We start from the raw sequence: 13,079 nt of genomic DNA, 5'->3' as shown, positions 1-13,079 counted from the left end.
TAGATTAATTAGAACCATTGCACCTGCATGCAATGGCATATGCATTGTTTTTTTTAATATCCCATCTCAGGCAAGACTACTAAAAACAATCATGTTCCTTCGGGACTGTAACAGGATCATGAAAAGGAAATATCAGGGAAAAGAGCCACAATCCTGGTTGCACTAGGCCTTTACTTTGTGTGCCATCCTTAACTCTAGCTCTGACATGGTAAGAAACTCTTGCAGACAAGGCTCGAAAAACCTGTGGCCCTGTTAGATTTGCACACTTCAATTTATGATAGTTCTTCTCAAAACAGTCCCCTGATAACTTGCTGAAGTTAGCTCCAGTGTAGGTAGGATATGAAGAAATTTAAGTTAGCATTGGCATTGTCAGAGATGTGTGGCAGGGTAGGGTATTTAATGTGTTCTTGTGGATCTGAAAGGTCATTCTTCCTCTCATAAATCAGCACTTTTTCAAAATATTTGAAAATAGTGTCAGACACCGGTTATCACTGAAGTAATGAAGTAACACATCTGAAACCATGACATTTAGTTAGCCCTTTGTACAGTTACTGGGACTATTTACCATTTAAATACTTAAACAAACAAAAAAAGATTTTTGACCATGTCACTAATGTAGTAAAGTAGTAAAGCAACTGCACAATCACTTTTATTATAAAAATAAATCTTAGGTAAAATAGAAATACAGTCCATAATTACACAAATACACATTTACAAGTGTGTACAGGAGTTACTTACAGCACAGAAAAAATAAATATTCCTGTACATGGTTTCTGTGCAAAAAGACAGGCTAGTTTTAGTCATTAACCAGACCTTTTGTTTTCTTCTTCTGATTTCAGTGGAACACAATGATTTTCAGATTAAATTTCTGAAAGTTCAACCTCAACAGACAAGAAAGAATTTTCACTTTTAATCCAGATAAAGCACAATGAGATTTTTTTTTTATCTTCTGCCAAAATGCTCCTCCCTTGTTCTTCAGCCTACATTTTTGGAAGAGGAGGAAAATTTCAAGTTCAGTAGGTTTTTTCGCAAGTCTTCAGACTTCTGTAAAGAATTATGCTTGACTACAAGTCAAGCTGCACTCTGAAGCTAACTACCACTCTTAGGTTTCAGTTTAGCTTGTAGTAGAATTTCCATTATGCTTGCTTCCTTGTGGTTGTCAAAAGTAATTGTTCATAAAGATACCTTGCCATATCTTGAAGTCTTTCATACAGTCCAAGAGAAGGTAAAATCAAATAAGAGGTAGGTACTGTTCATCCTCCTAATCCCTAAGAGCTGTCCACTTGAATTACTGTTTTAGGACTGTAGGAGATATGCATAGAGCAAAGTTTTACTTATAAAGTAGTGATCAACTTAAATGCCTCACATCATGTGGTCACTGACAACATTCAGCAACATGCTTGAGGAATTCATCACTGAGTTCATCACTGAAAAACGTCATACAATGAGGACATCTAAGTTCACCCTGTGCCCTGCCTTCAGGTCCTGGATTTCCACTGTCCACAGGAGGAGAAGCTTGTTCAGATTGTGAAGATGTCCTTCTCAGGCCTGTTTGGCCTGGGCTATTGCCTCGTAGATGCTCAACATTTGTCTGCACATGCATATGTTTTTGGTTACCAGTGTGAACTCTGAAGTGATTGCTTGTGTCTCTAGAGTCCTAAAAAGAGAAAGAGGAGCCCTTGAAAAAGATGCAGTGAAAACATTTTCTTTGACTGCTTCATCACCTTTATCTGAAACATTGTTTGTGTATTTATCAGAATACTTGTAAAAAAAGTATGCATAATTTTTTGCAGTTTTATTAATACTGTTGCATAGAAAACACAGAATACAGTCAGTATGCCATTTAAAGATGCTGCTGTTATGAGACTCATGAGCACCCTTCTCTTCCTTTGAAGAATTCACCCTTACTACATTGATCCAAAATAGAAGGAAAGTGGACTGGAAAAATGGGTACACACATATTAGGAAGCATCTCCACTATGACTGAGTATGAAATAATGTAAGTTTTTTATAGCTGCACTGATCTGAAATGCTTTTAGAAGTACTAAGTTGTTTTTTTTAATACATTGCAAAATATATTTTAGTCTTGAATGCCATTGACAGGCTTTAATTGGAAAAGTAGTGTGTTGCTTTCTTACCTGTCTTCTTGCTAGCTGGTGTTGCAGACATGCAACTTCTGCTTGAAGCTCTTGAATTTTACTCTGTGCTCGTTCTCTGTCTGATCTCTCAGATGTGAAATCATCTTTATAAACTAGGATCTGAAAAGTAATTAGTATGTTAATGTTTTATAAATCAGAACATCAGCAGGTTAGATTAAGAAGCTGACTGTTATGTTTGCAAATAGTTGTTGCCAACAGCTCAATATTATCTTTATCTCACATTTGTACTTAAAATGTATTGGTACTTTTTTTCAGATCTTTAATATTTTGTATTAAAGCCAGCAGAACTGCAAGCATGTCTGAAAGTAGCAGGTTTCCTTGTTGTTAAGTATTTGTATAGCCAAATGTGGTAAGACAAGTGGCAAATGCCAAAATAAGTTAAGTTCATTTTTCCCCTCGGACTTGAGTGGTCTGGGGAGAAACTAAGAATTCCCACCTCTAAGAAAAAAAACTTAATGACCTGTTGCTCCAGCATTTGTATGCGCTCATTATCTCCTTCACTAGCCTTCTTTACATCTTCTAATTCTCTCTTTGTTTTTATGCACTCGTTCATTTTTTCTCCCAGGAGCTTGTTTAACCGGAATATCTCCTTGTGCATCAGGTCAGAGTTTGCTGGTGCTGAAGTGGCCCCTTGCTGCTGCTCCAGTTGTGACTTCATCTCCTTGAGCTGCAAGTGGAGTCGCTTCACATACTCATCCCTACTTGCATCATATTTCTGCCATTTTGCGTTTAAATCTTCCACCTGAAAGGTTACCCAGGAGACTCATGAAGAACAGGAAGGTACAAAATCCCAAATTTTCATAGACTGTCTGTTTGTGCAGGACTTTTTTTTAAAGTTTCTTTAAAAGGTAATACAATATGCTGACCCAGCCACTGGGTGTGAATAAGCCACTTTACAGGAGAGCAGAAGATTATCATGCTATAAAAGTCAGGCTCTTCTCAGGCAGTCTTCCCAATTTGCCAATCCATAGGGACAGTACTAAATAATATGGAATGGGAGGGGGATTACTGATGCACAAAAGAAATGTGAGAACTTTTTTATGCAATGTATTTTAAACAAAACCCCAGTACATTAAAAATAATGTAGTAAGTTGTTCTTAGCTAAGGGAACAAAGACTATTTGCCATGTTGAAAGGAGTAAGAAAAATTCTGGGCTCACATCAAACTGCCGTTTAATTAGATTAACCAGGCCCTACCTATTCCAAATTTACTGTAATTTGAATACTCAATGAAGTCGTAGTCTTGTACAGAATGAAAGTACTCACGTGAGCTACTTTTTGTTTTAACATCCTGTTTTCATCTTGTAGGTTGCAGATAAGAGTTTGAAGTGAAGTTTCATTGTCTAAAAGCTGTAATTTTCAGATAAAGTGTTACACAAACATAAAAAAGAAACATCCCAAATGCTACTTAGCTCTGCTGTTAAACTGGAAGTAATATTTTTTTTTATTCCTCTAAAACTCTTTATTATCTATGTAACAAATCTAGATCTACGTATTTCTATGTAGTATATTTTTAAATACTAATAATATAGCCTAAAGCTTTTATTATTAATAAGCAGAGTGAAAATGTACTCAGGTAGTGCTTTTAAACAGATCTGTATGGCGTCATGAAAATATGTCTTACCAAATCCTGAGTTTACTTTTTAGTAACAAGCAAAATGACACATTTCACATGCATGGCAGTCTACACTGATGGCAACAGAACTTAAGAGGTCACACAAGCTCCTTGGAAACTACTTGTTTGGAGTCGGAAATTCAAGAAAAATGCACAGATATGCCTTCATCTTTCTTTGTTATTACTGTCAATTTTGGACAGTACTGGAAGAAATTACTTGAGGGGAAAATAACCGTAAAATATTGACTAAAATTATACCTCTTTTTTACAGTTGTGACATCTGCTTAAAAAAACCCCAGTGTACGTGAGTAATATAGAACACTTTTGTACAAAATTCCCTAGAATCAGCTAGTAATTGCATCTGAAATTTCTTTTCTTCATCAGGGAAGTCCCCACTGTACAAGGTTAGCTATTTATTACATATATCAAAGTCAATCAAGTTTCCTGTCTATCAATTACATGTAAAATATGGTAATAACAAATGCTTCAAGAATCTTAAGAGTCCTTTTTTTCCCTTACATCTAGCAAACCTCCAACTATTTCTTACAAGGAACTTAAATGTGAAAACTTTTCTTCAGAAATGCTTCTGGGATGTTTTAAGAAGTGAGCATGTATAGAGTTTACCATGAAAGTACAGTTGAGTGGTCATGTGAAACACAGCATTACCACTATGTAGCAGTAAGAGCACGAGACAGAATTATTCTTTTTTGGTAAGAATTGGCTGTAGCATCCTATTCTCAATACTCTAATCTGTTACTGGAGGCAGCACCTCTAATGTTTCCTTATGGTGTGAGAAACACCCCTTCAAATGATCTCATGTAGAATGAAAAGACTGGCATAGGTAGCTCTAATTCCAAGTACCAACATGGAACCATCTGACTCTGAACCATCATGACTTCTGGAAAAGAGAACAACACAATCTACACAATCTAGCTCTACCCTACAATGAAAAGCTTTGTGCCTCTTCCTATCATGAAACATTTTTTCTAAGCATTCCTTCTGGAGAGAAACACTGCCTTGCACTGAGAGGCCAAGAGGGAACCAAAAAAAAAAAAGGTAAGACACCAAGACTCCTAGACTCACTCTTCCCTAAACACCATTTTGTAGCTTTGTACTATATTTGCAAAGCTAAATCTGCACCATGCTCTACAGTTCTTAATATAAATGCTACTTTGAAATACTTCTAGTTTGTTTTGTGATTTAGATGCTTAAACAAGTGATCAGGAGATAGCACTTTCAAAAACAGAGCACCATCTAGTGATACACAGAAGCATGCTGCAGTATAAAGAAGGTACATTCTCCTGTACGTGCAGGGAAGAATTGTTGTCATGGAATTGCTGAAGTTGGAAGGGACTTCTCAAGATCCTCTCCAAAACAATCCTCTGCTTTTAAGTCAGACTGCCAAAATGCAAGTGACTGACAACTAGTACTATCCTCAACTGTTGGTACTCAGAATTAGTTAGACCTTCCCATGGCAGTCTTTTCATTCTACATGAGATCATTTGAAGGGATGTTTCTCACAACTCCCCAGTTACAACCAGCCTATTGTAATTAACATCTCTGAAGTAAATAAGACTTTAAAGAAACATAATATCAGTAAGAATACCTGATTAGATCTTTTGGTAGGGATCTGGTCATCTACATTCCTCTTCTCTTTCCTTTGCTTCTCTTCTAGACATTTTGCCAGATGCTGACACATTTCTGCTGTGGATGCTAATTTGCGTTGAAGTTGATGAGTTTCATCAGTGAGTGAACGGCACAAAACGTCACTGGTGGCCTGAGCCTTCTCTCTCTCTGCCAAGGTCTTCTGTAGTTGTAAGATTTCTCTCTCCTTTTCATATAGAGGCTGATTTATCATCTGCTGTATCTCTCCATTTTTCTCCTCTAGTTGCTGATTCAGCTTCTCTACTTCCTATACATAAGGGAGAGGAAAGTTATTTAAAATCAAAGTAAACTCAAAAGCCAAAATATGTCTAAGACTGACTTCCATATTGCACCAATGCCATATTTCACCTATAGTACTCAGTGTTAATTACTTAAAAAAATAACATAAACCCCATTCATTTCTTTATAATCACTCAACCTTGGAACTGACAGATCAATCAGTCAAAAATGAGACCTGTGTGGACAGCTATACATACACTTCCTTATCAGTAGCATGAAGAAACAACCAGCAAAAATTCTGGAAGGTATAATGAAAAGATACACAGCAGCAACAAACTAAAGATAGAACCTCCAGGAAGCAAGGTAGTTTAAAAGGAAAAACAATGCAGACTGAGAAATGCTTAGTGCTTCTGCATGAAAATTACCAGATAGAAATTGTCTTAAAAAAAAAAAAAAAAAAAAAAAAAAAAGGAACAATCATCTTATCAAAAAACAGTGTATTGTATTCAATGTCTGACACAGTCACAAGACAAAGCAGAGGGAGTATGCACCACAACTTTCCAACTTTCCCACCTAGGAAACTAACCCTGGTAAGGACAAACAAACAAAATTAAATCCATGTGGCAGCAATGACACTATTTTGGCCATAGCTGACCCTCTAAGGTATGTGAGGGGATCTGACAAACTCACAACTGTGTTTCTCATTGCTGCATGTTCCTGTTGAATTGGAAATTCTGTGGGATCACCCACACTGCAGTTAAGTTCATATCTCTGCAGGTGTTTTGGGAAGAAACAAGTTTGCTTCCTGACTGGGGTAAACCCTCTGTAGTATCATGCCTCTGAAGCACATCAGTCCTAACTTTGTCAAAAACTGCTTGTGCTTGATATCCTCAAAAAACAGTGGGTGCTTAGCACTTGTTCTTATTACTGACATTTGAATTCTTTAGCATGTTAAATGCTAAATTTCCCATTTGCTGTAGCTAAGATATTCAGCATGAGACTTCAAAATATATCCAGACACCACAGCTTTGTCATCTGTCTGCAAAGTGTCAGGAAGATCATCTCTTGCTGCAAATTTCCAAACTTGAACTTATGTAAATGTATTTTAGGCTAGTGTCATATATGGAAAATGTTTTGTATAAGCATTAGGTCAAATTATTACCTTTGCCAAAAATACTTCTTTCAATTTTAAGTACTGCTTCTCTGTTTGGAAATTCCTTTGTGCTGCTTCATATAGGAAGAAAAGCTTTAAAATTCTTCTAAGTATTTCAGACAACATGGAAAAGTCTTAATGTCAGTAACAAAAATTAGTACCTGTGGTGGGTAGGAGAGGATGCAGTTTTGAGATTCGTTTTCTGTCTTAAAAGATACTGATTTTCCTTATCTATCTCTTAAAGTTCAGACTGGCCAATTACTTCTTCAACTATTTCATGCCGCCTTAATGTCAATACAAAAATACTTTTTAAGTGCACTTAAAAAAAACCCAAACACTTTAATAGAAAAAGTGGTGGCATCAGTAGTTTATCTCACAGAACAAAACTGTTGCTCTGATGTGTCAGGGGAGGGTCTTTGGTAAGTAATACCAAACTTCCAAATTCATGGGTGTTTACTATTTGTCTTTCTCTTTGTGAAAATAGCTGCATGAAGACTTATAATGCCACACTAAGTTTTTTGTTTAGGATTTTATGGTTCACTTGCTGGAACTTTAAGGTGGTGGCAACTAGTGATGCATGCAGATGGGCGAGTTGCTTTGAGCACAGTCCCGTAATGGGCACGCAGCTGTCAAACGCAAGTTTGACAAAGCAAGTTCTGTCAAACGTACCAGCACTGCATTGCAAGGCTCAAAATACTCGCTTTCTTGGCCGGGCTACCCCAGCCCCAGTTTGCCACCCCCGGGCAGGTCACTTAAATCGAGATTCAGTGTTTGCATACCCCGATCTGTTTCCATAAACGCGAGTGAGCAGTCTCACTGCGAAACCTCTGCATCCTCCACTCTAGAGAAGCACTGCTGGACTTACTAAGCTTAAATTACTGTTTTTTTCTAGGGTGGCGTGCGGAAGCGCAGCTACCGCGGTGGGTGGGTGCGTGGATGGATGGGTGCTGCCGCGCTCCCCGGGTACGCGCACCCTTCGCCCCAGGCGCCTCGACGGGAGCGTTCGCGGATTTTACCTGGTTCAGAGCTTCCACTCTTCGCGCCGAAAGCCTCTGGCTGTCCCGGAACTGCTCCCTGGCCTGTTCCAGCTGCTCCAGCAGGCTCTCCACCAGCGACCGGGCCGGCTGCTCCGGGCCCGCCGCCCCAGCCTCTCCGCCCGCCGGCTGCCGGGCCAGGTTGCTGCGCAGCTCCTGGATCGTCGCTTCCTTGGCCGCCAGCTGCTGCTGGAGGTGCTTCAGTTGCTGAGCGGACTCGTGGTACAAGGTGCAGAGCGCGTTGTACCGAGGCACTTTGTTCTTCAAGCTCCTGTTTTCCCGGTGCAGCTTCTCCAGCGTCTCCTCCACCTGTTTGAACCGAGCCACCAAGGGGTCCGTGCTGCTGGCCTCGCTCACCGAGCACATGGCTGGGGAACGCGAGCCGCGATCACGGTGCTGCCGCTGCTGCCCCTTCGCTTTCTTCCGCAGGGTGAGCAGCAGTAATCCGGCCAGGTGCATATAAACACCGAGAGGGGGCCAAGCAAGGCCGGGACTGCTCCTTGGCTCTTCCGCCTTCTCCTTGGCGGCAGGGGGGGTGGCCTCTCCCCTTTAAGCGCTCGCAGGACCCGCCTGTTGCTCCTACCCGCTCCGCCTCTGCGGAGGGGGGAACCCCGCGGTGGAGGAGGGCAGCGCTTCCCTGCGGTGCCTCTGCGGGAGGGGGCCCTGGGGGCAAGGCTGGCCGGGGATCCCCGGGGAGCGGGGAAGAAGAGGCGGGGGGGTAGGAAGGGGAGCTGGCTGAAAGCTGGGGGCAAGTGAGGGGCCAGGCGGCTGAGGGGCGGGGGAAGCCCGGGTGAAGGAGGGGCCCCTGAAGGGAGGTGGCTGATGTGAATGATTGGGCGAGACTGCTGAAGGAGGAGGAGGAAGCGGGGTCTGGGGGCAACGAGGGGCCGCGGAGGGGCTCGCAAGCAGCCCGAAGTGAGCGGGGGGAGCCAGGGGTCATAATGAAGGTGGGGCCGGCGAGAGGCTGCTGAGGGGGAGCCAGGGGCCTTCTAGGGGCCGGAGGAGGAGGCTGGCCCCGCGTTGCGAAAGATTCGTAGCGCGGCGTCCCCAGGAGGAGCCGCTGCGGGAATTTCCCAGCTCCGGAAGGGAACTTTTTCTCACAGAGGAGACCCCTGGGGTCGGGCCGGGCCGGTCGAGCCGCTCCGCCTCCCCGAGAGGCCCTGGCGCGGACTCCCCCACCTCCGTCCCCCAGCCCCGCGGGCTCTGCGGGCACCGCACGGGGATCTGGCGCTAGGAACAGCACCAAAAAAAGAATCCGATGCAGTGTGTGGGGTCTGCACTGGTAGAAGACATTCCTGGACCAACGAGCGTGTCTGTGCAACTGTAATGCAAGTGGAAATCACTGCATGCCGATGGGGGAGCGGGCAAAAAGAGATGCCCGTCAGTTGTGTTCACATCTTAGCCACTTGTAGGTGTCAAAATAAAAAGACATAGAAATGAAAAATTTGTGTGGAAGAATTGGCAGGAATCAGAATATGATGAAAGGAGAAGATACTGTACTTAAGAGGCGAGATGGTTCTGCTAATGGTGAATCAGAAGCCTCTTGAAACTGGAGCATATGAAATGCAAGATAAAACACATCAGCCTTTTATGAAGACAAAGAGTGTAAGTTGAAATACGAGAGGTTGCAATCAAATATAAGAAAAGCTATTTTCCTGAGGGGTAGTCAAACATTGGAAGTTTTTTGAGCAGGAGTTTGAGCTAGAGACCTCCTGAGGTCTCTCCCTACATGAATTACCTTAGGATTCAATTAATCTTTTTCAAGGTGGAAAGTCATTATCTTGCCATGTCACATATACTAGTAAGGGTTATCCAGAACATTAATAATAATACATCCAAAGTGGTCTGCTAGCTTAGCTATTTCTAAAAATATAACTGAATTTTGTGTGTATAGAAGAACCTGTGTGACAGAAAAGGGTAAAACACTTGGCCAAAGGTGTGGGTCTGTGGCGTATTTGCTGTTTCATCTTACAATAGTCTAAATACTCCATGTTAAGGGCTGTGAAAAATGTGTCTGGAAGCTGAGAGAAAACAATTTTTGCTTGTTCACTCATACAGTTATATCCTACAGCCTTAAGATACTGGGTTTTGAGTTTGTTTTTTTTCTGTTTAGAAAGCAAAGTTCTTGATCTAAAATCCCCATGCTTTATAATTTTCATATACATTAGTAAGAAATTTTTAAAAACAGCATAAACCTCATTTTATATTTTCAGCATTATTGTGCTACAGCCAGAACTAAGTGAAGAATTTGGACCAAGTTTGCTCTTGCTGTATGTCAAAATACATTGTAGAAATGTAACATGAAGCCCTAGTAATGAAGAAATCTCTTTGGTTTCCTGCCAGTGTTTGCAGATGGTGCAGAAATCTCAAGTGTCCACAGGTGAGGCAAGGATGTCCTTACACCAAACATCAGGGAAATTAGTGAGGTATCAAACATAATAATTCATAATATAGTTATATTTGTAGTATTGTATCAGTATATTTAAATAAATATGCTGCATGGGGTTACTGGAAAGCTGGTGTTAATAGTCCTTTGGACACTACACACCCCAAGGAAAACACCACTGACTTAAGGGAAATTTGATCTGCCTAAGTTTTGAGTAAGAAACTGATCCCATGTGTTCTTAGGAATGCCCTTAGATGATGATTTCCTTTTGTCACTTCTGAAATACAGAGGATTTCTTGGGAATTCAGTAGGAAAAGCTGGTGCCAAAGAATGAGTCACATCTTAAGTAGCGTTTCTTAGTGTACCTGGCTTTTCCTGGATTGCCTCTTGTCAATGAGCTGTTCATCAGATTTGCTGATAAAGCAGCTGGTCTGTGGAGTGGCACATTTTTCCTTTTAAATTAAGGCTTAAGTACCATTGTTCTGGTCAGCAAATAACTGCATGAATAACAGATATGATATGTACTACTTAATATAAGGAAAAAAAATTATTTTCTGAACTTTCCTGGTCTCAGCTTGAAATATGAGGTGAAGTTCACTTTAACTGTTTCTCAGTAGAGGATGTAACAGGATATTAAAGCCACTTAAGAAAAAGTGAATATCAAATTGTATTTTGTTAAAGAACTCTTAAATTTATTTTTAATGATTCTATGTGCATCCCAGCTGACTATTACAATGCATGAGAAATGCCATACAGTATATGAGCAAAAGTGATGAGATATTGCATGGAAGAAAGAAGATGAAGCAGATCTTAGGAAATCAGGAAGAAGGAAAGTGAACAGCATAGTTAGATTAGATTAAGTGTGCATAAATATAGATATATTTAAAAATCTGATTTAAAACACAACTTGGTGGAGTTGGTAGGACTAATTTCTTTATATCTTTAACATCAGTGCAAATAATATAAGATTGAGTCTATATTTAAAAGTGCATGGACAAGCCTCTAAAACCTATTTGGGGGTGGGGGTGTTTCTGCAATTTTCTAAATAGTGATGAATATTGAATTTGCAAGAAATTGTGGCATTTACTTGTGAACTCAAGATGTTGTTCTGCCAACCAATCTGTTTTCCCCCAGCTGTCTGAAGTTACCACTAGTTGTCCTGGAGGGTAAGTCACAACATGATGACACTTAGAAAATGCCTTGAGCTGATTTAGTTGACAACTGATTAAAAATTAGTTAGGGATCCTCTTGCTGTTATATGCTAAAAAAAAAATAAATCAATTGCAGTTCACATTTCCTTTGCTCTTGACAGTGCAAAAGGGAATAAAAACCAGTAGCCATTTATTTTCCCCAGTGAAATCATCTGACATAGTTGCTGCTACAGAAGATCCCCACCCTAGAGCTCTCCATGTGCCCAAGAATCTGACTTTAAAGCAGAACAAATGGAACATTTATGCTTCTGTGACTCATAGATTAACAATAATTATAAGCTGCAGCCATGTTTACACTTCTCACTTGTTCTACGTATTTTACAGCTGGAATGGAAACTCATTGAGATGTTAACTCGAGGGCACTCAGGATTCCCAAAAATGGATGAACACATTGCTGTGACAAAAGTAAATCTCATTTGGATCACAACATTCCTCATTCAGTCTTGTTTTCCATTTACACATGTAAAAATATTTATTGTAGTTAGGAGAAATTGAATGGGTTTCTGTTATCTCTGACATAGGCTTTTTCCCAGTTTTGTTTGTTTGTTTTTATTTTATTTTTTTCTTCTTTTTCCTTTTTTTTTTCCCCTTTTTTTTCTTTTTTTTTTTTTAATGGCTTGAACTTTGGAAGTTGGTGAAACCAAAAGAGATTTTTAGGGCAAATTCCCAGGATTTCTGTTCTAAATCACAGTAAGGCTGAAATAACCATAATGAAGAGCCATTCCATTGATCGAAGCCAAAGCAATATTCTTACTTTTCCTTAAGAACTGGGTTTTTTTTCACATCTATTTGGGCTAAGATGGTTCAGTCTAATAATTCTGTATATTGTAGATAGGCAGGATATACACTTTTATGTCTCTCACAAGTCTTCTGATAGTTGAGGTCTGTTATGCCTTCTTACTCTTTACTGGTTTAGATCTTTGCTACAATTCCCTTTCTGTGAGGGCTCACTGGTCCTGTGTTGAATATTTCACCCTTCTTCAAGTTTGTACTTTATGGAACTTAGGGGGTTACCTATGTCTGTTTATTCCTGGTGGGCAGTGCAGGAAACACTGGCTTGCATTTGTCATGGCACTTTTTTCTCTTTTTTTTTTTTTTTTTTTTTTTTTTTTCCTAAAAGCTGGTGCTTTAAAATACTCCAGGCAAATCTTTTGTGGGCTGCAGGAAACAATCCCCAACTCTGACATTATTAACCTATGATCCATATTACAGACTCCTTGGGTATTTTATCTACTTTAACTTTTGACTTTTCTGCTTTGATTAGTGTAGAGTGCTGTGAGTGTTCTGGTTACTACTGATCAGGTTTTCTTCAGTGCCAGGCAGTTTTAAAGCTAAATAGAGTTAGAGTGTTGAGGAAGAATTCACAGGAATAAAGTAAATGGAAAAAGAAAGTGGAAGTGTCCTTGCCTTCACTCCCCTCCCACACACCATGCCATTTCCACATAAATAACAATTTTTACCAAAATTCTGATTAGTGTCCAACTGAGAGGCAAGAAAATGCATCATGAAGCAGAAAATCCATCCATCATCCTGGCCGAACAGTGAAAAGCAGTTTGCAGCAGATTTTTATATTAAAGTTACTAAGAGTCCTCTGTAGACTGAAGTGAAGCTATAATGCCATATAAGTACCAACTGTTG

General features: G+C 40.2%; 1 protein-coding gene across 1 annotated transcript; it reads right to left on the bottom strand.

Annotated features, from left to right (window-relative positions):
- Positions 1 to 619: 619 nt before the first annotated feature.
- TNIP2 (TNFAIP3 interacting protein 2) lies at positions 620 to 8,564 on the bottom strand. The gene is made up of 6 exons (XM_008501884.2): positions 7,827 to 8,564; positions 5,380 to 5,685; positions 3,425 to 3,508; positions 2,620 to 2,901; positions 2,139 to 2,258; positions 620 to 1,657 (listed from the first exon to the last, which is right to left on the bottom strand). The coding sequence occupies exons 1-6, from the start codon at positions 8,301 to 8,303 to the stop codon at positions 1,376 to 1,378; spliced, it is 1,551 nt and encodes a 516-aa protein (XP_008500106.2). The 5' UTR covers positions 8,304 to 8,564; the 3' UTR covers positions 620 to 1,375.
- Between the last annotated feature and the right edge of the window lie 4,515 nt (positions 8,565 to 13,079).

This window comes from Calypte anna, chromosome 4B (assembly GCF_003957555.1).
Source record: "Calypte anna isolate BGI_N300 chromosome 4B, bCalAnn1_v1.p, whole genome shotgun sequence".
Lineage (NCBI taxonomy): Eukaryota > Metazoa > Chordata > Aves > Apodiformes > Trochilidae > Calypte > Calypte anna.
The sequence above is the reverse complement of the archived record's forward strand: the minus strand, read 5'-3'. Positions and strand labels throughout refer to the sequence as shown.